At 37.5% G+C, this 24,428-nt stretch overlaps 2 protein-coding genes across 6 annotated transcripts in view; both read right to left on the bottom strand.

Moving 5' to 3' along the window:
• def8 (differentially expressed in FDCP 8 homolog) overlaps positions 1–11,011 on the bottom strand; it is an 11,194-nt gene extending 183 nt beyond the window's left edge. The window contains exons 1-12 of one of the 5 annotated variants that reach the window (XM_046865193.1): positions 10,905–11,011; positions 8,947–9,066; positions 7,375–7,472; positions 5,683–5,832; positions 5,436–5,577; positions 4,745–4,909; positions 3,888–4,015; positions 3,549–3,662; positions 3,379–3,459; positions 2,612–2,752; positions 1,951–2,060; positions 1–1,201 (exon numbers count right to left, since the gene is read on the bottom strand). The exon at positions 1–1,201 is cut by the window's left edge and continues 183 nt beyond it. In XM_046865193.1, the coding sequence (XP_046721149.1) occupies positions 1,108–1,201; positions 1,951–2,060; positions 2,612–2,752; positions 3,379–3,459; positions 3,549–3,662; positions 3,888–4,015; positions 4,745–4,909; positions 5,436–5,577; positions 5,683–5,832; positions 7,375–7,472; positions 8,947–9,052 (1,329 nt within the window). In that variant the 5' untranslated portion in view covers positions 9,053–9,066; positions 10,905–11,011 and the 3' untranslated portion in view covers positions 1–1,107. Of the gene's footprint in view, positions 1,202–1,950; positions 2,061–2,611; positions 2,753–3,378; positions 3,460–3,548; positions 3,663–3,887; positions 4,016–4,744; positions 4,910–5,435; positions 5,578–5,682; positions 5,833–7,374; positions 7,473–8,394; positions 8,517–8,946; positions 9,070–9,820; positions 10,110–10,904 lie in introns of those variants that run through there. The other 4 variants (XM_046865192.1, XM_046865190.1, XM_046865191.1 and 1 more) reach the window with 4 other exon arrangements.
• Positions 11,012–13,567: 2,556 nt separating this feature from the next.
• Positions 13,568–20,808, bottom strand: LOC124396032 (tubulin beta-3 chain). The gene is made up of 4 exons (XM_046864978.1): positions 20,637–20,808; positions 16,431–16,539; positions 15,852–15,962; positions 13,568–14,877 (listed from the first exon to the last, which is right to left on the bottom strand). The coding sequence occupies exons 1-4, from the start codon at positions 20,691–20,693 to the stop codon at positions 13,802–13,804; spliced, it is 1,353 nt and encodes a 450-aa protein (XP_046720934.1). The 5' UTR covers positions 20,694–20,808; the 3' UTR covers positions 13,568–13,801.
• Positions 20,809–24,428: the final 3,620 nt, after the last annotated feature.

Raw genomic sequence — 24,428 nt, 5'->3', positions numbered from 1 at the left:
TAATAAAGAGTGCATTCAAACATTACATTCTGAGGCGCCTCAAAATGATAGCATACTGTTTACGAGTATTCTTGTGTACAGAGCTTTACTCCTCCTGTACTTCTTTTCCTTCAGTTTCATTGGCAGACTATTGTTCAATTTCGTCTTTAAATAGAGTGCATGGAAAAGGTCAATGTTCCATTTTGGCAATTTGCTTGCACATCACACACTGCCCCGGACTTTGACACTACAATTCAAAGATAAATACAGAAATGTATTATACTGTAGTAACAACTTTTACATATAGAGGTGCTTTCACAAATTTTTTTTTTTGCTCAGGGTAACAAGCATGAAAAGTAAGAACCATGTGCCCATGCAACATTTTATGTAAAGATGGAGAGCAAAGTAAAAGTGCTTTGGTGCCTTCTGACCAATCAGCTTGCAAGTTGTGGGGCACGAAACCTAAATTAGCATAGGAGAACATATTCGCTCAACGAATCAGAAAATCTAATATTCAATAAAAAAAAAAAAAAGGAAAAAACATCTGCTGGTTAAATACAGATGTTCAAAATAAAAATAAATAATAATGGTCAATATGTAACTAAAAATAAGACTATATTTTTTGGATGGTTACTAGTACACAACTCAAATTCTCCACAGCTACAAACAGCCCTAACGTCAAACCTAAAAAAAAAAAAATAAATGTGAATGCACCTTGAAGCAGTAAGATCTCATCAATAAGGCTCGATTATAGGGGAATTTTATGCATTAAACCTGTTAAAATCTTTACAACACTTAATAGCAGTGTTCTGTTTCCGGTCCCAGGTGTTCGCAGGGCTCGTTGCGAATGCAGTATGGGGCAATGGAACACCGGGTTCCCCCGTATCACACTCTCATTGTGTCCCTCCTGTCTTCTCATAGTGTTACAAAGAAGTGAGCAGGACAGGAAGAAAACACGAGGATAAGAAAGAGAAACAGAGAAGTAATATGGGACCATGAGTGCTAAGAACGTGGCACGGTCCTGTAAACGTAAAAGCATGCACACAATGCCAAGTTTGAGCACTGACTCTAGTGCTGTCACAGTGAAAGAGTCTGTTAAAACACATCGTCCCCCTGTGTTTCACGTCTCTAAAGCTCTGCCAGCTCCTCCAGCTCCTCCTGCTTCCGGTCGGTCATCCGGGCGCATCGTGGGCACGTCGTAGAGTTGTCATAGTAACAGTCCCTGATGAGAGACAGAAGAAACAAGTGTATTATTTATACACACATATTTGTGTGTAGGCTAAAATTTACAAATTTGATGATATAAACCAAGTGAATGAACTGAAATAAACATACACGTTTTTAGACTGATTTATTCCAGAATTGCTAAATTCCCATTTCTGATTGGTCAGAAAGTCTTGATTAATTTACTATGTAGCATGTAGGGAAGGAGTTACAAGTGTCAAAACTCTAGTTTTCAATCGCTGGAAGACAGAATTTCATCAAGAGAGCGAGAAGAAAAAAGTGGTAGCTCAGTAGTAATGGTATGACATTTATGGTTATGTCAGAAAGTCCAAAGTTCGAAACCCAACATTTCCACACTGCCATTGCTTGCTTTCGTTTAAGCCTAAATTACAATGATATGTTTCTCTAAACAAAAGGTGTCTGCCAAATGCTGTAAATGTAAGTTTACTCTCTGGAAAGCGGTAGCTTAGTGTTTAAGCTGTTGAACTTCAGAATGCAGGGTTGTGAGTTTAAATCCCAGCACCACCATGCTTCCACTACTGGATCATTGAGCAAGGTCCTTAACCCTCAACTGCTCAGATGTATAAATGACATAAATGTAAGTTGCTCTGGATAAGGATGTATGCTAAATGTAGTGTGCGGAAAGTGACCGCCTGAAAGAATGTGAAATTTCTCAGAATGACTCACTGTCAAGAAAAAAAAACCTTTGAATATTATTGTTTGGCTGATCATGTGAATGAGCCTGACCTGTGGAAAACTGCAGAGCAGTCGTGGCACACTGAGGTGTGGCTGTCGAACGGGAAGAGAATATCCCCCTCCTTACACAGCTCACACACGAAACCTTTAGCTTGGCATCGCTGAAAGGAAGAGTTCGAAAAGAACGAGAAGAAGCAATCACTATGTCATTCTGTTAATGTGGTCGTCTTTGAGCGCTGATCTGTAATTTCTTAATAAGGTAATAATTGATAATAATTGACGATTATATCATCAATGGCTCAATGAAAAACGTGTAAAATAGAGTTCGCCCGATTTTACCAATAACCAATTTGGATCGTACTTGCTGATAACCGATAAAATAAACACTGGAACATACAAACAACACTCCAATTAAAATCTAAATAAATGTTATTTCAATGCTCAAACATGTGGTGTCAGCGATTCGCCTCCAGAGGTCGCTGTCGTACTGTATAAGCACAGCAGAGCTTCTCAGCACCCTGGAAAAACTGTCAGTACTGATTTTTTTCCGATAGCCAGTAGTGATTGCAGTAGCCAGCAATCAACTATATATATATATATATATATATATATATATATATATATATATATATATATATATATATATATATATACCACATCTTCCTAAATATAACTTTTATCTTTAATAATATATATATTCATGCAATCCCACCTCACAGTCCAGTTTAATGTGCTTGGCGAAGGTGGTGTGAATCTCAGTAAGAGAACAGCTGAGACGACCATTAAAGATGTCGATCAGGTCCTGTAGACTGTACATGTCATCATTCTCCACAAAGTGCTGCCGCTCTTGAAGCTGTAACAGGGGAGAAAAAGCCTTTATGAACAAAGTGAAAGTCTAAGTATACCCCCTTCATTCACTTCCTTTCAGCACCTATAAATGGCTTTCCATGCTCTCAGGAAGGTCATACAGGAGGAAAAATTCAGTTTTTTGTTTAAAAAAAAAAAAAAAAAAAAATTATATATATATATATATATATATATATATATATATATATATATATATATATATATATATAAAGTAAAAAAAAATAAGTATAAAAAACAATGAAAATTACGATTTAGTTTTTACGATACAATACAAAAGAATGAACAATGGGCTAATAAAGAACGTTTCTTTACATGGAGAACACCTTCTGGAAAACTATGCTTTCAGCCCCCAGTTTCAACCACAAGCCAGAGTATGGCTTACACTGCTTGCAATTTTTAAAAATCATCTGAAAGCCGTTTTCCTAATTTCGCCTGACTCATTGTTTATGGAATAAAACAGTGAACGAGTCGACACCTGAAAGAGGAACATGCCGAGAAACGTACTCGATCAGTATGAATGTGGCTGAACATTTTTTACCTTGCTTTCAGGTGTCAACTGCTGATTATCATCTTAGTCTTAGATCTGCAGCACTGACTGCAGTCAAGTCGTACCTGCAGCAGCAGCCTGGCTTCCATGGCCTCTTTACAGGTGATGAAGTAGGGCTTCATGAGTAATATATCCTGACGCAGCTTCTGTAAATGGAGAGAGAAAATCAAGTCCGAAACAGATCTCCAGTAATGAATACAAAATAAATAAAACAAAATAACAGCAGAAATCTCACCCTGATTTCTACCAGTTCTTCTACAAAGTTAAAAAGCAGTGGGTTTATCTCCTTCAGCTTCAAGACAGGTCGGGAGATCATAAGAGTCAGATATCGCATAGATGAGCGGCATACCTACACACAGCAAAGCGAGGCTTGTTTTAAAGCACAGTCAAGCACACAATGTGCTGTAATAAGGAAATGAATTAACAGCAGGATGATCTTCAAGTTATTGCCTTACAACGATCCAACAGCAGGTTTATTTACTATTCAGGGAAGGAGTCTCCAATGTCAGGACATGATCGTCCTGATCCAAAGTTCCCCAAATATAACATGCAAAACTATTATAAAGAATGTCACCTTTTTGGGCTCAAACTCCCAGTTGTGAATAACTCGGGCAGGAATGATGGCGGTGTCATTCCAGTGGCAGCTGCTGCAGTAATACTGCCCTGTATAGTCACACTGCCTCGCCTCGCTCGGGACGCCTCCTACAGGATAAAACACACCACAAAAGTCAGTTGGTAATACCCTCACAAACTAAAATATATATTATTATTCTTTTAAATATTTGTACACTTTTGTTGTGTCGCTATTGTCATTGAAAGATCGAAATATACATACGCACACTATATTGCCAAAAGTATTGGGTTGCCTGTCATAAATATGGTATGTGATTTCTGAGCATTGCATTCCACATTTAGTCCCAATTTGCTCCTATAATTCCCTCCACTCTCCTGAGAAGATGTTCCACTAGATTTTGTAGTGTGCTCCAGCTTTGTGGTAACAGTTTGAAAGAGAACCACATATAGCAGAAAAGGTCAGGTGACCCAATATAGTGTGTGTGTATATATATATTTATATACACACACAGGAAAGGTCAGGTAAACCAATACTTTGGAAAATATAGTGAGTGTATATAAATATTTATTTCTATATTTATTTATACAGGAAAGGTCAGGTGACCTCATATTTTAGGAAATATAGTGTGTGAAAAAGGGGGGGTTAAAAAAAAGCAAATTGGGACTAAATGTGCAACCATACTTATGAGCAGGTGACCCAATACTTTTGGCTATATATATATATATATATATATATATATATATATATCTGGAAAAAACTATATATATATATATATATATATATATATTTTTCCAGATGACTATGTTTAAGAAAATTGATCACAATCTCATGATTATGTGATTCCTATGAACACTTACTAAGAGAGATCTGGGCTCGGCACTCGGCACATCTGTAATCCTGTTTGTCCAGGCCGATCTCTGGGCAGATGTTCAGTTCGTACTCCGACTGGTGGCTCACTTTCGACCTCACGCACGGCTTTGTGATGAGATTCATGCACTTACTATGGCAACGGTAGTAACAACCTGTGAATGCAAGAAGTTATTTTAAGCATGGATAATAAAAGTTCAATTAAAGAGACTGCCTCCTGAATAAAGGTTGGAATATGAAAAAAGGGAAAAAACATGCAACTGAATGGTTCTGAATCCTAGCAACCGCTGCTCGGAGGCTCTTTAGGATTCTATAACGTGTAAAGAGGCTATATCGTTCTTTTTCATTCCCTTTATAAAGCATTTAAGACAAAAAAAGCAGTGAATTTATAATATGTGATTTCATGCAGCTGTTATACAAAGGGTTAAAAGGGAAATTAAATAGGGGGTAAACATACTATTGGTTATATAATGTATGCATGTATGTATAAATAAATATGAAGAAAGATCTAGATCACTCAAGTAGATCATATATATCATGTAGATAATGCGGGATCTCGGGATCACGTCATGTAAACATCTGGAAAAAACCCACCAGATCATCCAGTACTTCATTATACACTGAGAATGTATTGAATACATCAGAAATATAGACTATAAAAAGATCTGGAAACTCTGAGACCTGTGCATGTGTACCAGGTCTGAATAAGACCCCAGATAATGGTGCTGCACTTGTCGCACGTCTGTTTGACGCTCTTGCTCTTCTCCTTAGAGAAGCGATGCTCCAACAAAACACGCAGATTTGGTTCATCCTCCTCCGGGTCCTATCACATGACACGACATGTCATAATAATTTTAATAGCAATAATTTTTACTATGATGAATAAATAATACCGTATTAGACATTTTAAAACCATGCTGAAACACACCTTCAGTTCCTGGAGTTTGAGGCGCAGGTGGATGAGTTTGGCAACGGTGTCCTTCTGTCTCTCAGAATGTTCCGGCAGCTCTAAGATCTGTTTTTTATACTCCTCTATAGTCTGCTCCAGCTGCTCGATGTCTGACGCTACAAAGGAACCCTGAGTAGTAATAGAAATATGAAGGGTTTTGTGAACGGCTCATTGGTTTAAATCAACATTGAGACATCAAATCTACTGAGACCTGAACCTATAATCACTAGTTTCTAAATGCTGGAGAGAAATCAGGAAGCAGTATCACACTACACGGATGGAGTTATGGGAAAATAATTATAAGTGTAATTACTGTTACCACATTCAATCAATAACACCACAGAGGTTTATTCCAATTCCAGAGGTTACTATTGAAATAATGCATAAAAGAAAACATATAGTATTTTTTATGTATCTATTTGAAGTTACATTTAATAGTGTGGAACAAAAAAACAGACTTCCAGTTATTACTTTTGTTCCTATATAAAGACTCCTTCCATAAATTAAATATAACATCTCCTAACAGAAAACTTGCTGATGCATGCACACGTTATCCAGATTTTAAATGCACATTAAACATCAGTCTCCAGTAAAGTCTCCAGGACTGTAATTCACACAAACAAATAATTGCGATCATGGTTTAGGTCTACAATTGCCATGAACAGTTTGGCTTTCAGTGACCAAATGATACCCTCAACAATAATGGAACTGTAATGAATGGATATTTGGTGTGACCCAGATGAGGATGGGTTTGAGTCTGGTTCCTCACTAGGTTTCTTTCTCATACCATCTCAGGAAGTTTTTCTGAATTGAATTGCGCTGAAGTGAATTTAGGACATTTAGAGGCAACAAATGACTAGAATTTTAGACGAATCCAGTCCTTCTTTCTATCATAAAAAAAGCTTTTGTGTGTTATATTGCATCTGTGTCACATTGTGCCTAAAAATATTTAATCATGCGTTCAACACTATAAGAGTCATATTTGACCAAATCGCCTTAAAAATTGTGGTAAATAATAGAAATCCATTTTTTTTTTTATGATTTATTTATCCCAAATAAAATGCATTACTTTGTCCCAACAACCCAACTTGTGCAATATTAAACTTTTTAAATATTACAATAAAACATGAGATTTAAGAGTGTAAGAGTATAGAGGTCATTTCGATGTTTATCATAATATAAAATACAGAAAAAATAAATAAATTTTAAATAAATAAATATATTAAGCAGATATAAAATTATACTTCAATACAAAATTTAATATTTTAATTTGGGTTGATTGTTGAAAAAATATACAGAATAAAAAAAAGTTATAAATAGTCACACAATACGCAAAAACGAGTGTATTATGAAGTAATATCACAATATTATTATTATATTATCTCATTGCTCAGGCCGTTACAGTAGACACTGACTACTACTAACTAACTATTACTTACTTATTTATATTTATATATATATCATATTGATATATTGATAATTGAGAAGTAAATCTATAAAACACAAAAACAAGCTTGAAGCTTTAAACCCGCAAAATGAACTATGACACATACCAAGAAAATCACATGTACAAAAAAATGCATGAAAGCAGAACATGAGGTCATAAGATCTAATTCAGGACAATACTGCAAGCATGCAAGCAACATGATAAAAAAAAAAAAAGAAATGTACCACAGGTCGTGAGAAATGGTCCTCGGCCAGCCCCAGGTCCATGGTCCGGTCAGAGATTTGGTGTTTGGTCTCTGTGAAGAAGAGCTCCGGTCTCACCTCTGTAGAAGAAAAATGTTAGATTAAATCCTGGACTAACGCTGACTAATCCTGTGTTCATTCTTCAGCTGCAGGAATCAATGGCTATTGCAGCAGAGCTCTCCGTATCTTAATCAACACAGCCTCTTACATAAATCTCAAGCACAAACCCGGAGCATGTGACAATGACGTGACTTAATGATTAAGCTCAGCAGCAGCAGGAATGAGCGCGATAACTCAAAAAAAGCCGTGGACGTGTGATAAAAACTAACAGGGCTATAAAATCGTCTAAATGTTTTAATGCATAGATTTATACTATAGCATTCATTCTAACACAGTTCCTGTAGTAACATCTCATTAATAGAAGAAGTCTTCAGTGTCACTGCTCTGTATGTTTTCCTCCACATAAAAGTCTTCAGGACAGATGTGAAAGTTTTTTTAATTTATTTTTTTAAATACAATTCAACAAAGAGAAAAAACGGAGGCTGGTGACAGAACGACTGGTTTATAAGTGGACTTCTATAACATAAGAACATAAGAGGAACTAACAGTTTTTTATTTAAATAGGAATACTATATCTGACTATTACTGAATAAAGAAAGTATGGCATCGTTTTCTTTAAGAAATAGTAAATGGCTGTAGTATAAGAAGAATAAAACTAATTTTATGCATTAAAAAAAAAAAAGAAACTGAAAAGTCTGGCTATTTGCTAATCCATAAATGAAAATATCATTAATAATAAGTTGTCAGAAAAATGTGGATGAATATGACAAAATATTACAACGGTCATGACAAATATTCTCATCTCAATCCCTCCACATCTGTAGCGGTTACTGAAAATACAAATCAGGTTAAAAGCACTGAATTTGATCAGCTATGCCTTTTCTTAAATCTTTTAAAGGACTACAAAAATGTATTGTTTATTAGTCAGAGGTGAATTTGTACCTGCGTAGACGTCGCAGCACAGCATGGTTGTAGATCTCGACAGTACCGCAGTAAATCCAGTTAATTTAGCAGCTCTAGTTAATTTAATCGTCTGGAGCGGTCTTTATATAAGCCACATGTCTAACCATGCGAAAGAAACAGCTGAGGGAAGCACTGCTCTTCCTGTTTTTTATTACACTGTTCCTGTTTCATTGCAATATCCTTCTCTCACATCTTACAGACTCCCATACACTCATAATCCTCTTCACCACTTTAACAGTCATATGTATAACAGATTCAGTAACTACAACACAGACAGATTTCTATGAAATAGCTTGTACATAACAATGGGCTGGGGAATATATTGTATGGCCAAAAGTATTTGGACATACCTTTGGGTGGGGCTTTGCTACCAAATAGGGGAGGGACCAGAAAAGTAAGTGTGCACTTATGCTGTGATTAATCAGATCTGACCCATGGTGCAAGGTGAACAGCAGTCAGAATTGGATTATGGTCTCCAACGCCCTGTGCCTTTGTCCGTTGACCTTGTGAGTCACCTCTCTGAAGACTCACCCTGTTTTGGGGGATCCTTCCTGTCTGAGGTGCCATCACTTTCAGTCCTGTCGAACGGGTTGACGTGACCTTGGCGAAAGCGTGCGAGTCTCTCATCGTATTCCATATCGCTGCTTAAACCTGCTTTTATACACACATCATCCAAACACACACACACAATAATTGTATTTAACTCATATTCAAATATGAGAACTGAAACAAGTAGATTTCAATTCTGAGCTCTGGATATTGTACACGTGTGTGTGTGTGTGTGTGTGTGTGTGTGTGTGTGTGTGATGATGCCTTGTGATAGACTGGTGTCTGATTCACGAAATATCGTATTAGGTGTTGCATTTTCTATGGAAGATAAAGTTCTTACTGAAGATGTTTTAGCATAAGAGTATCAGCATCAGTCTGCTATAAATGTATGTCAGTATCACGCCTCAAATGTATCGACACGGTGTCGGCTCGGTGTCAACTCGGTGTCAACTCAGTGTCGACTCTTTCTCTAAGGACGTCAGATTTGGATCAATATTCAATACATACACAATAAAACGATTTAAAGCGACGCGATTTCACATATCTACAGGTTTTCGCCTTTCGATTTTGACAGATTTGGGCAAACAGGACATTTTATTATATAATAACAACAATTTCCAGTCTTTTTTTTTTTTTACCACACGTGATAAATCATTATCTTGTACACAGTAATCTGAGATCGCGCCAAATCTGATCTAGATCATAATCCGATAACATCATTTGCAGTTTATCAAATCTTTCTCTATAAATATTATATATATATTAAAATGTTTTTTGCAGTGTTAGCTATACAGCTTGCTAGCTAGCGCCAGGGGCTAATTAGCAGACACCAATGAATACGTGCTCCAAATCTTACCTCATATTGATTATAGACGAGCATTTAATTTACAGATATTATTCATCCTGGAAACAACGAGAGAAAACAATCAGTGTTTCACTTCAATGTGTGTATCGAGATGACAGCTCCGGCTTCGTCCTGAGTCCAAAAACATCATCCCTGTCAATACACGCTGAGTCAGGGTTGCCAAATCCGTACGAAAGGTACATAGCAGGGCCCAGAGACTATTACAGTCCAACTGGATTATTTGTGCATGTATAGAGTGTATATAAAGTGTGGAAACATCTAGTCTCTTATGTTGTTCTAGATACATGCATACTCCTTTTAATTCCATGCAACAAACTAGAATGCAAAAAAAAAGAATTCTTTCTTCTTCATTTGGCAGGGTGTGTGGCAAGTCCTTTTTGTCTTTGTGTAAATCAGTGACCTTTCCTTAAACACGCACACACACTTCCTGCTGTAAAAGGGAAGTACAACAGCATTCAGAGTCAAATCACATACAAATCACACCCAGACTTTAACTGGTGCCTTAAAGGTATTTTAAAAATCATTTAAATCCTAAATATTATTGTGTTATTACAAACACTGACACACCCAAATAATAGATTCACTGATTTTACCGAATTTATATATTTATGACTCATAGGTGCCACCTATTTAGAAGTTCAGTAAAAAAAACCTCCTGCTTTAATATGCAGAAAACCCTTTTAATTTTCACTCTTGATAAAGTGACAATAATAATTAATAAATAATTCAGGATAAACGCACACCTGGCAACACTATGTGCCTTTATTATTGTGTGTACAGTGTATTGTATGTGAGGTGAGGTTTGTAGTTAGCGCCCCCTGGCGTCTGTCTTATTATTATCATTATTAATTATTAATTATAAATATTATTAATGGGTAAAAAAAACTAAGAAAATGGCTTTTAAAGTATTTGCTGTACAAAGTTCGCCTTATCCGTAAAATTAAGATATTTAAAAACTCCTTTGCGAACTAGTCCTAGGTTTTTCATGCCATCGGATCGAAACCAGTGTAGCAATGTTCAGTAGACAGAAATTGTTTATAATGATTTTAAAAAAAAAATTGAACTTTCAACTCACCATCGCAAAGGCTTGCCAAACGTTCGAAGTAGACGGCCCACTGTTAAGAAAATGGCTATAACTCATGAACGGGATGAGATATCTTAACAAAAATATGTGTCTATATGCTCAATCTTTGGTAAAAGAAAAAAAATGCATAGCTTTGCCACTTGGTGGCGCTAAACAAGGGGGGAAAATGGCTATAACTACGCAACTGTTCGTCCGATTGACATGAAACTTGGCATGTACAGTCTCTGTCCAAGCTGCCATAAGGGTTTATGTAGACATTTACATAACTCAAAAAACATGGTCACCATCTACCAATGACATTTGGCCACCTGTTAGACAAGGTTAATCCAAGGCCGATCAAAACGAAACTCTGTAGGCATGTTCGACCCATGGTCCTAGAATTTTGAACATCAGCCAATAGGGGGCGATATTGTGTTTTTCAAGTGTATAAATAATTGTATATTGCACAATTTTTCAAACACACTTAATTTTCATATAAATAAAAAAAAATGCACAGCTTTGCCACTTGGTGGCGCTAAACAAGGAAAAAATTATTAAACAGCTATAACTACACAACCGTTCATCCGATCGACTTGATACTTGGCGCGCAGTGTCTCTGTTAAATGTGCTTAAGGTTTCATGAGGATATTTGCGTATCTCAAAAAACAAGGCTGTGAGCTCCTGTTAGACAATGTTACCAGAGGCGTATCACAAAAAACTCGGTGTGGGAAAGTTCCTAGTTCTTTTTTTTTCTTATGACCTTCGGTACCTCAGTTTCTTGAACCCTCCTCACGCTGCTTGGAGCTATATTTATTATTATTATTTGTATTAGTAGTAGTAGTGTTTTATACCATTCATGGTCCACTGTCTCCTGTCTACAAAAAATGTGCTGTCCTTTTTTTAGGACGTGAATAGAAACTGGAAAACCAGGAAGAAATCCAATGAACACAAGGAAAACATATGAAACTCCACACAGACAGTGACCACAGACATTACTACCACCACTACTGCTACTACTATTTCTGTAGGCCACGCCTTAACTTTAAGGCGTGGCCTACAACCTTAAAAGGCCTCTAAGAAGGAATATGTACATAGCGTACTGTATACAAAAGCATACTAAGTGTGGTTCGGATCTTTCAGTGCTCTCCTACTGTATAATCCCATTGCTTTGCAATAGGTTAGTATCGATCTGAATGTATGATGAACACTATGGGATATACAGTAAAGCACTATTAGATGTTCCTGGGTGTCGTTTCAGCTGATTCCGCACCCTCCCTACTCACCAGATTTGGCTCGTGTGGAAATCTTCCTGAAGATGAAGATCCAGCACGAAGGTCACCTTTTTGACACCATTGCGAAGATCCAGCACAAATCGCAGAAGGATCCAGGACACATTTTAGAAGTTGCTGGAACACTGTGTATTGCTGTGTAAGGGAACTATTTTAAAGGTAAACGTAGATAAATAAAGCGCTTTGTGTTCGTCTCAAAACCTTTTGTTATCACCACATATATTGAATTTTGTACTTACATAAGATTTATGGTTTTATATCTAGTTGTATACATACTGTAATAATCAATACAGAGTTAGATATATGTCGTTTGATTTGATAGCATTGGAGTTTCTAAGGTCTTTTTTCAGTTTTTTGTTGGTCCTGCTGTGGTCTTCCACCTCAGCGTTCAGCATGTTGTGCATTTTGAAATGCTTTTCTGCTCAACATGATTATAAAGGGTGGTTATAACCTTCCTGCTGACTCAGGTCAGTCTGAGCCTACTCCATTGCATATGTATGACTTTAAAAACAATGTATATTTATTAGTACGTCATTAGATGTGTGTCTCAGGGGACTTGTCTTGCATTGATCCGTTCCTCGACCTAACACAGCCACTTCGACGGTTCTAAATTATGCAGGAAGCATTTTCTTTCTTTATTATGGCAAACGAGTCATTATTGGGATTGTGGAGTGTTTGTGCTGCAGATGCAATTGTCTGTTCATTTCCTAAGACATTTACAGAAAAGAAAAATTGCACTTTATATACAGATTTATACACTTTATATAAGATTTACTGATTATTTGCAAGCAGTGTTGCGTTTTTTCTAAACCTTACATTTACATCACGTGGTGGATAAACGCATCTACATTTATACACTCGAGGCGCACATTAAACGCCTTGTCTTTAGGTAATGCTAGGGTTTGAACTCACAACCTTCTGAGCAAAAGTCCAACGTGAGCTACTATTTCACCAAGCATCTAAGCTTCAAAGCCATTAGTAAAAGCTACTGCATCTCCAGAGCTGCTCAGAAGTGCCAGTGTGCCCTATGAAAGCCTGCTCTGTCTGTGCATCTATTTTGTAGGCAGCAGAAAACCTTCATTGGTGTCGTGACGCATGTGATCTTTCTAAAGTGGTCCATTTTCTCAGTGCTGATAAAGAAGAGCGTGGAATGGATCTCGGGAGAACGAGTTTACTCTTTACACTGTGCCGGAGGTAGGCTGCTATTTTTAAGCAGCATCTAGGTCATCTATTCATGGGATTGTCAGGCAGGAGTCATTTAGTAGAGCTGAATAAGGACCAAACTCACCACAGACTCACTATAGTCTCATTATTGACTCACCATAGATTGCTGATGTGTCAGAAAGGAATAATTGAAGAGATTTACAACCAACTGGAGTCATGAAGACCACTTGAAACACTGGTTTATTTAGGATCGGTCAGTGAACAACACTATACAACAAACACAGTACCTTTAAGAAGCCGTTATGGTACAGTAAAGTGAATTTCTGCTTAAATTGGTACAAATGGTTAACATGAAGTTTAATCTACCTGTAAGGGAAGTGAAAGATTAGGATATTATTAGCCGGCAGAGTAATAACTGGTAAGGTTTAGAGTGAGCTTGTTGTATATCATTAAAGTTTACTTTTGGACCTGGGCCTCAGACTCCTCCTCGTCATCCTCGTACATCTCTCCTTCCTCCTCAGCCGTGGCATCCTGGTACTGCTGATACTCAGATACCAGGTCGTTCATGTTGCTTTCAGCCTCTGTGAACTCCATCTCATCCATGCCTTCACCAGTATACCAGTGCAAGAAAGCCTTACGCCTGAACATAGCCGTAAACTGCTCGGAGATGCGCTTGAACAGCTCTTGGATGGCTGTGCTGTTGCCAATGAAGGTGGAGGACATCTTGAGCCCCCGTGGTGGAATATCGCACACTGCAACCTTCACGTTGTTGGGGATCCATTCTACAAAGTAGCTGCTGTTCTTGCTCTGGATGGCCAGCATCTGCTCATCCACTTCTTTCATTGACATGCGGCCTCGGAAGACAGTGGCCACGGTGAGGTAACGTCCGTGGCGTGGATCGCAAGCGGCCATCATGTTTTTGGCATCAAACATCTGCTGTGTGAGCTCGGGGACGGTAAGAGCACGGTACTGTTGGCTGCCACGTGCTGTCAAAGGAGCGAATCCGGGCATGAAGAAGTGCAGGCGAGGAAAGGGTACCATGTTGACTGCCAGCTTGCGCAAGTCTGCGTTCAGCTGGCCTGGGAAGCGCAGCGAGGTCGTGACTCCACTCATGGTAGCTGAGACCAGGTGGTTGAGGTCACCATAAGTGGGTGTGGCCAGCTTAAGTGTGCGGAAACAGATGTCGTATAGGGCTTCGTTGTCAATGCAGTAGGTCTCATCTGTGTTCTCCACCAGCTGGTGGATGGACAGTGTGGCATTGTAGGGCTCCACCACTGTGTCAGACACTTTAGGAGAGGGGACCACACTGAAGGTGTTCATGATGCGGTCAGGGTATTCTTCTCTTACTTTGCTGATCAGCAGGGTGCCCATACCAGAACCCGTGCCACCTCCGAGTGAGTGGGTCAGCTGGAAACCCTGGAGGCAGTCACAGTTCTCGCATTCCTTTCGCACCACATCCAGGACGGAGTCCACCAGCTCTGCTCCTTCTGTGTAGTGGCCTTTAGCCCAGTTGTTACCTGCTCCACTCTGACCTGAAAACAAATCGCTAGTTAACCCACCATGCTGGTGACATTTATAGTAAACAGTAGGTTATATCAGTTATATTGCACGTGTCCAGGGATTAAACTGGAGCTAGCTAAGCTTTAGTATTAGAATTATATCAAAGGTGTGAATGTTTTTAAACATTTGAGAAATCCATTATTTAATATGTCAATGCAAACAAAGACCCTCTACACAGCGTCATCAGCACTAAGAGTCTGTAAGTACATTTCAATCCTTTCTGGTTTTTCTTAATATTTTAACTGTCTATTCACCACAGTCTTTACACAGACAGAGATGATTAACTTTGTATTATAATTCATTCCTAAGCTCTCCACCGTGTCTCCACTGTAGCCAGCAAACTAGCTAACCATCTTTGCAGAGCTGGATGATATTGTCCCTGCTAATTAAATAAATCATGCATTCTCACAAGTCACATTTTATTGGAATTAAATGAAATTCAATAGATATGCTGTGTGGCTTCAACTTGCTTTGAAATACAGGCACACTACAGTTAACTATCAATTTAGCTGCATAACTGTAGACTTGCTAGTCAGATGCTAATTTGACAGGAATACTAATTTGATGTAGATACTTCACTTCTGAGATGTGTATTATTAGCTATTAGTCCAATTTATAAACTATCATGTATCTTTGTCAAAAACTAATCTGAACATACACTGTCTGGATAAAAGTTTGTGGCAACCTGAAAAGATTTTATGCTACCACATCTAAAAATGTCCTATTCAACTGTGTGCCTCCAACTTTATGGTATAGGCTGAACAAGTAGTTTTGAGAATTTTAATTCTGATCTGAGAAACGCTTCAAAGCAACTGAGAAAAACTGTAATACCATTTTTAATGCTTAAACTGATCATTGAAGACAGATGAAATCTAAGAAACCCTTGTCGTACTATAGTAGCTCCTGAAGAAGTTGATACAGAAACCGAAGTGCATTATTTACATACCGAAAATGAAGTTATCAGGTCTGAAGAGATGGCCAAAGGCTCCAGAACGCACACTATCCATGGTGCCTGGCTCCAGATCCACTAGGATAGCTCTGGGAACATATTTGGAGGCTGGAAAGAAATCAAACCAATGATAATTCATTAGGAAATATGGGTGAAAAGAAATGCTTGAATGTCATACTACAATTATAACATACATTTGCAGCTTGAAGAATTGGATTGTAACAGTCACAGTTAAAGCTGTCATTTTTGTTAAATATTTTGTGTTAGGACAGAGGACTTTGCAGTTCTTTGTCGGTTTTTTTGGTTTAGTAACATGAAGAGAGCTGCTGTAATGTACAATTATTTAGTCTATAAAATGTAGTGTTATCTAGTTACAGGAAATTGTATCTAAAAGACGTTTCAATATTAACCCATAAACCCAGAGCTTTCACATTATACCTTCCTGTAAAGTCATAGATAGATTTGTCATAGATTAATCATCTTTTTCTCAGTTATTATTGAGAATATTATCAATGCTGAGTGAGATCCTGTACTGAAAGGTTTCTATGGTGCTTTTAAAAGCTTGTTCTGACTCACAGGACGCTTCATTGTAGTAAACGCTGATCCTCTCCAGCTGAAGGTCTGAGTCACCCACGTAGTTTCCAGTCGGGTCGATGCCATGTTCATCACTGATCACCTCCCAGAACTAAAGAGCACAAAAAAACACACGGGACACTGATCTGAAATGCTCATTTAACTCATTTCTCTTAAAGACTTTAGAAATCACAGGAATCACATCATAGCAGCTTGAAGTCCATTTGGTCTGGATTAATACATTCGCCCTGAAGCAGCTATTCGAGCCAGTGAGATTGATCTTTTAGAAACAGATGTAACAGGAGAGGCTTGTGATGTCCTGCTGAGAGAAACAAAGCAATCCACAGGGGACACTGGCTCCAGTCCAGCGAAAAGAAAAATGGATGAGCTTAACTTCGCTAAACCATTCGAGTCCATTTTGTGACTTAAAGTCGTGAATATTTAAACATGAAATGTTTTCAATTTTTAGAATCAACAACCAGTAGTGTGTGTAAGAGCAGGGTCTTGTTACTGAAAAAAAAAAACAGATTACTGGTTTTGTGCCGATATTAAACATAACTATAAACAGATTTAAAAATCCAGAAATGCACGCTATTAATCAATGAAAAATCAAAGCATTGGCAAATAATTGTTGTATAAGAGGAATAAAACATTTTTGGAATGTTTTGTTGTATGTAAAATACCCTTATCCAGAGATACTTATAATTATACTACAGATGAGGATTGCATCTGGCAATCCTGGGATTTGAACTCATAACCTTCCGGTCAGAAGACCAACAGTGAGACCACTAAGATACCGCTTCAGGATAGTAAGAGTGTGTTGTTGTACTATGTTGTCATTAGGCTGTATTCTACACCGTATTGTTGATTATTTTCCTGTAAGATCACTCCTCATTGGGTATTATTTCCTTACTTAATATAAATAGTATGCATCCAGTGCATGATTATTACTGTTATGAGTAATGCCTCATAATCATCTAGCATTCGTTTCTATGAAATTAAAGAACCAAAGATTTTCTGAACTCTTCTGACATAGCTAGTCATCATATGTCTGATTTCCCAGTTTAAACAAAAAAGATTGAATATGCCTTGTAGAGTGGCGTTCAGTCATTAGCTTTCTTTAGAAACGCATATCATCAGAGGAGCATGACTTGGCAGCTGATAGGAAAAAAAACAGACAGCTCACTCCTTCACTGATGTGTTATATATTCTTGGAATCAGGTGACTTGTCTCTAAAACAAACAGACCTGTGCTTTAGCTTGTAAACCGAAAAAAAGAAAAGAAAAAAAAAACAGTATTCCAGACTGTTTCTCTGACCTGGACTATTCTGGTTTCAGTGATGACGTATCTGCCTTTCTGTTGAGAGCTGAGAAACGCAGCTAGAAATCATACTATCGGAACAACAATGCAGAAATTGTTTGCTGTATCACCTTTGAACTTGTCCTTCATACTGCTTTCCTCCTCCCAAATAAAAGACTAAGACACATTGTGCTGCAATGCAAAGCGTGCCAAGGGCATTGAGGGCATACTGTGTTAATGTCGCCCCATTAATGTGTGTGTGTGTGTGTGTGTGTGTGTGTGTGTGTGTGTGTGTGTGTGTGTGTGTGTGTGTGTGTGTGTGTGAGAGAAAGAAAAGCAAAAGAAAACTGCAACAGGAAACAAAGACGCCTCTTTTGCAACACAGGACTGCTGAATTCTCCATTTGTCAAAAGGTGTTGATCATTTTCTATCGTTCACTAGTTAATGTGAAAATTAGACGTTTATTATAGTTATTTAATATAGTTTTAAGCTTAATGATACCAGGAAATTGTTTATTGGGCCATTATATGGAACTATAAAGTGTCTTACATGTTCATTAATAAATAAGAATGAACAATCTTGCAAATTTATGTATTTTAATAATTGTTATACTTCCTCACTCTTTCGGTCCCCCTTAAATGTTTAAAATGTTAACTTTTTCTAAATATCATTGCGGTATCTGGTACTTTCACTATCAATATTAAAGTCAATACTGTAGTATTGTTAGACTAATTAGATTTATCAACTCTTTGACTTAAAGTCATGAATATTTAAACCTACAATATGATCAATATTTATGACCCATTATCCAGTAGTGTGTGTGCGGGTGGGGTCCTGTCTAACAAAAACTTTAAGCATGAAGGAAAAAAAAACAGGTTGGTTTTGTAGAGATAAATATATAATGATATTAAATAAAACTATAAACAGATTAAAAAAATCTTGCACGCTATTCATAAATGTAAAATCAATGCATTGGCAATCTGTTATATAACAATTCAGGAATATTTTGTAGAAAAATGTACTTATTAGTATTTTGCAGACATTTATTCAGATTCGGAGGGGCATCTTGGTGATCCCAGGATTTGAACTCACAACCTTCTGTTTAGAAGAACAGTTTAAACACTAAGATACCATTTCACATTTCACCCTTGTGATGCTTTTGTGTGTTGGGCCATGGCTCCGTCGTCTCCACCTCTGTCTCCATCGCACCATCACTTCCTGTCTCTCTTAGTATCTGCCAGTTTCTAATGATCTGTTCTGTCTAACACAGATGTGACCTGCCATCTAAATAGGTAATTAATCATTCCTAAATGACAGGGCCCGCTTCTTAAGTGTGGTGTGTGTGTGTGTGTGTGTGTGTGTGTGTGTGTGTGTGTGGGTGGGTGGGTGTGTGTGTGAGTGTGCATTTCCTAAAACCAGAGAGGAAGAGATGTCTGTATTAGTAACGCAAGAATAGAAGTGGAGCATTTGTTCCGAAATAGGATAATTATATTGTCTTAATATTTGAAAGGAAGAAAGAAAGAAAGAAAGAAAGAAAGAAAGAAAGAAAGAAAGAAAGAAAGAAAGAAAGACACTATGAGGTAACCACTTAAACACCCCCGGTCCTAATCAGAGGGTGTGATAAAAGCTGATGCAGCTCTCTGCCATAAGGGAAACTAATGAAAGTGGCAGATGTGTGTGTGTGTGTGTGTGTGTGTGTGTGTGTGTGTGTGTGTGTGAGTGTGTGAGTGTGTGTGTTGAGCCAGGGTTCCCTGCTGCAGACAGCATGAGATCACTGCATTATGTCAGTCATCTCCCCCTCCCTTTTTTTCCCAAAACACCAAACCAAAAGCCCCTCTGACAGAAGGCCCTGGCAGAAGCACAATGACACAGAATGTCTCCTCCCTGGTTTCTTCTCTGAATGAAGCAACACAGGTTTATGAAACACAGTCAGGATGATTTGCAGTATCAATCATCTTTAATGTTAGTATGACCTGGGATTAGAATGAGATATGAAGCTACTTTATAAATCTGTTGCATTTCGTCTACTCAAGATGTTCTGAATTGATCTCTGGATGGTCTGAAGGTTCAGAGTAGCTTAATATCTACATTTAGGCAGAGTGGAAAAGAACAGATTTGATGACAGTGGTGGAAAACTCTCCTCAATAAATGCTCTCGGCAGGAGTGATGTAATAATTATATTTGCGTAATGATTGAATTAATAATCTGCTGACCTCAACATTAGGCAAGTATTAATAAGAACATCTGGTTAAACGTTAAAACTACGACCCTTGACACATCATCTTATGTAAAAAAAAAGATTGTGCATTTTCCTGCACATAGAATTGATATGAAGGCTTTCAAATCAACAAAATGCTGACTCAGGTTTTATAAACAAGACCATGCATTAAATCCGACATCACCGCTGGCTGGTGGCGCAGCAAAGAAATGAACCTGCGTCTTTGTTCGAGCTGAATCATGCGACAGAAAGGAAATCGCGGCCTTATTACAGGTTCAACACTCATTTCTTTCCTCATTATTTAAATTTTTTTTTTTTTGTCTCATACATTTTCCTCGTTTCCCTGTTCCTTATGCATGAATGCGCAATTGCGCGTTTGCCAGCTGTTGCGCTTCTTGCGTTTTTTTCTGCGACTTTAAAAGTTGTGCAGATTTAAACGCGTCTTTTGGCGTAACATTGCGAGAGAGCAGCTCTGATCATTTGGGTGTGGTCACATCTTTTTGTCAAGTAATTTCTGCGACCCACACTCTGGGACAAGGACGAGATCTGGACCACCACAATGAAGTCGCAAAATGTCCACCATTACGCCTGATACACTCACCCCTTTCCAGCAAAATGCTATTATTATTATTATTATTATTATTATTATTATTATTATTATGAACAAGAACAATGATAAAAGCGTTTTTTACCTTGGCTCCAATCTGGTTGCCGCACTGGCCGGCTTGGATGTGGACAATCTCTCTCATCCTCGGGGTGTGTGTGTGTGTTCTATGTGAGTGTGTGTGTTGTTCTCTGTTTCTTCCAAGTTGCCGGCGAAAAACTCAGACAGCTCGATCCGATCTTTTATAGCGCAGACTGCGCTCAGAGAGAGAGGAAGAGAGAGAGTGAGATATGCGGTGACGTCATGGAGCCCAGGGCGGACGCTGACCAATCAGAAAAACCGGCCGGCATCAGCCTGGGGTGAGGAGGCAGCATCAGGACCACTGCGCACTGCGTTAAAGACAATAGGACAGGAGGATCAGGGGGAGAAAATGGTGTCAGAGTTACAATGTAGACCGCAAAGATATACTTATTTATATAGATATATATCATATATAAGTTGTATTTTATAGAATAGAATCGTAAATTGCGTTTATAGAGTGCACGATGCTGATCCAAGATTGGTTCCGGTGTGGGACGATCAGATTAGTTCCGGTGGATGTGGTGCGTTTATGCAGCTGGATTTAGAAAAAAAAAAAAATTTCATTAAAATAAATATATAAATGAATAAACAAACAAATAATGATAATAATAATAATAATGATGATGATGATGATGATGATGATGACGATGAAAAAGAAGAATATAGTTTCAGTTAAGTGGGATACTATTTAATTGCAGGATACAATGCGCACACACACACACACACACACACACATATATACACACACGGGGCTAAACAAGCACAACAAATTAATACAAGCATAAGGAAACTGGAAAGCCCACATAGACTCAGGGAGCAGATTAAGCCTGTGGTCCTGGATCTATATGAAAACGAATAATAATGCTAATTAATGGTGATGATGACGATGATGATGATGACGATGATGATGATGATGATATCAGCTTCATTTAAGTGGGATACCAATCCATTGCAGTGCACCATGCAATCACAAGGGAGTAAATAATCATACCTCATGTTAAGGGGGACACTGGAGAACCCATATAGACTCCAGATCAAGTTTGTTAACATGGAGCTTTAGGAGTAATAATTCTTAGCTGTATTAATAGTAGTAGTAATACTAATAATAATAGTAATACTACTAATAATAATAATAATAGTGCTGTCAGCATTAGATATGCGCTGTGCTCATAAAACATCCCTCATTTCCTCCAGACCAACTTCCTGCTCTTTGTTCAGTACACACTTAATTCCCAAGGCCTCGTGTCATTACTCTTTACTCTTCCTGGCCCATCAGTGTAGTTAGAAACACTCTTATCCAGGTTGAGGAAAAATGAAGGAGTCAGTACAAATCCTGTAATGGAGAATCAGCATGGCAATGGGACAAAAAGCAAAGGAAGGAAAAAATCCCTGACTCACTCTGACCACGCCCACACCGAGTAGAAGTCTTCACAGTGATCTGATATCAGATTCTCTTAATATAATAAAAGAAGGAAGAAAAAAATGCAACAGTTATTGTATTTCCCTTTAAGGGGAATAAACCAGCAATTTTGCGCACTCATGACTCCTGGCTAAAGCTCGGGGTATTGATTTCTAGACCTGGAGGACAAACTGCAGCTGAGTGCCTTATTGAGCTGATGATTTTAAGCCTCCTCATGGACAGATGGTGCTGCACAAAGACAACAGAAGGCTGAGATCCACCGATTTAGAGAAAATGTAGAGAAAATGAGCTGCTTATGGAATAATAACCGACTGTAAATGTGCTCGTGCGAGGTAGATGCATATGTGTGATACCTGTGAAGATGCATTTCACCATGTCATGCCCTGAAATGTCACATGTAAAAAACAATCAATTAAATCCTGAAAAAATCTATAATGGCCTACATGTGAAAAATCAAGATAATTAAATGGAATAAATAAATACATTTCTTGTAAAATTGTAAACAATAACACAAAAGTAAGTGCATTGCTTACATGTGAAAGATTAATATGTCAAAAAAATTAACTATTTGGTAAAATAAAATAAAAAAATAAAAAAAATAAAAAAATAAAAATAATATAGGAATTATGTAAATATATACCCAAAATATGTGTATAGATTGAATCATTAATTGCTAAAATAAATAAGTAAATGAATTAATTAATAATGTAAAAATGTATGAAAAAATATGTAATAATAATAATAATAATAATAATAATAATAATAATAATAATAATAATAATAAAATGAGAAGATAAATTTTGACAACTGGAAACAAGACTAAGAAACCATTTTTGGTCACAGATTTACTTATCTATTCTATATCTTTTTTTTTTTTCAAAATATATCTGTTACAGCCTCTTCCACATGAAAGATTATGTACAATGTCATAATAATAAGTATAATATTATCCATATAATCATAATAATTTATTATAATCAGGACAAAGAAGTACTTAATTACTTCCTATTTCTGGTGGAAGCTGAAACAGAAACCTGAACAGGTTTTTATCACAGGCTGAAATGAACTGTACAGGAGAAAAAGTGGACTATTGCATGCTCTAGTGGACAGTGTGTGTTAGAGCTGTTTATTTTTTGTTTAAATATAATGGAAGTAAAACATGAATAAACATGATAAACTGATCCATGTGCAGCTAACTGACTGTAAACACTCATAAATCAAATCAAAGATTCATTAACATCATTTATAGAGCACATTTACAACAACCTCATAAATAAAAATAAATGCAGAGTAAATACATATTACATAATAAAGGTGTGGTCTCTGTGCCTGTGAATAAAGGGGGTGTGGCCTATGTGTCTGTGATTTAAGGAGGTGTGGCCTATGTGACTGAATAAAAGAGGCATGGTCTTTGTGTGTGAGTGAAGGAGGCATGGCCTCTGTGTCCATAAGTAAATAAAGGAGGCGTGGCCTCTGTGTCCATACGTAAATAAAGGAGGCGTGCCCTATGTGTTTGTGCAGAAGGCATGTGGTATTTGTGAATTTTTTTTTTTTTAGCTTGTCCATGTGAATTTGGCCATCAATTTATGTGAAATTTAGTTTTCTAATCAATTAAGAAAACACTGTCTATGCAAGAGCAAGCTTTTCAAGACCACCATCCTGGAGCATCTAAAAAAAAAATGCATTACGACAAAGATGATGAGAAGTTATGATGCCACTCAGGACCCTGACTTATCAGACTACGTTGAGTACGCACACCGGATTCGATATCTGGGAACTTTCGGGTCCCCTCTTGCATGTGCTCATCAAAAAACAAATGATATGAGCAATGATATGAGAAAATAAACGAATACAAAGGAAACTAAACAACAACTATACAATTCAGGAAAACCATTAAGTCACTTGGTTGTTCATGAGGTCCTGAAGGAGACCTTCAAGGTTTTATTCAATGCAATATTAGTTTCACAAACCAATAGGAATCAAATAAATCCTTTCATGAAGCAAAGTTCCCTCAGTTGCCCAATAAACCTCTGATCCTTAAAAAAAAAAAAAAAGGGGGGGGGGGGTTGTCCTCACGTGATTGGATAATTCAGAGTTCACCGAATTTTCACCAAATAGTGTTCTACTTTGTTGTAGAGTTATATGTAGTAGCTTTAAGGTTTCTCTCTGAGGGACAATCTAAAGGTCCTCTGAAGTTATTTGGATAAATCACAAAGAGAAACTCCATTGTAAAAGGGGTGTACTATTAAAGAACTATCAGGGACCATTTAAGGCTCCCAGAAAGGACTTTCTTCATTCAGGAGGCTCAAAATGAAATCTTGTATTGAAAGCATGTTCTAACCTTGTGCAGGTGAGACTTCTACAGTGATACTTTGTTTG

The sequence above is a fragment of the Silurus meridionalis genome, chromosome 13, assembly GCF_014805685.1.
Source record: "Silurus meridionalis isolate SWU-2019-XX chromosome 13, ASM1480568v1, whole genome shotgun sequence".
Classification (NCBI taxonomy): domain Eukaryota; kingdom Metazoa; phylum Chordata; class Actinopteri; order Siluriformes; family Siluridae; genus Silurus; species Silurus meridionalis.
The sequence above is the reverse complement of the archived record's forward strand: the minus strand, read 5'-3'. Positions and strand labels throughout refer to the sequence as shown.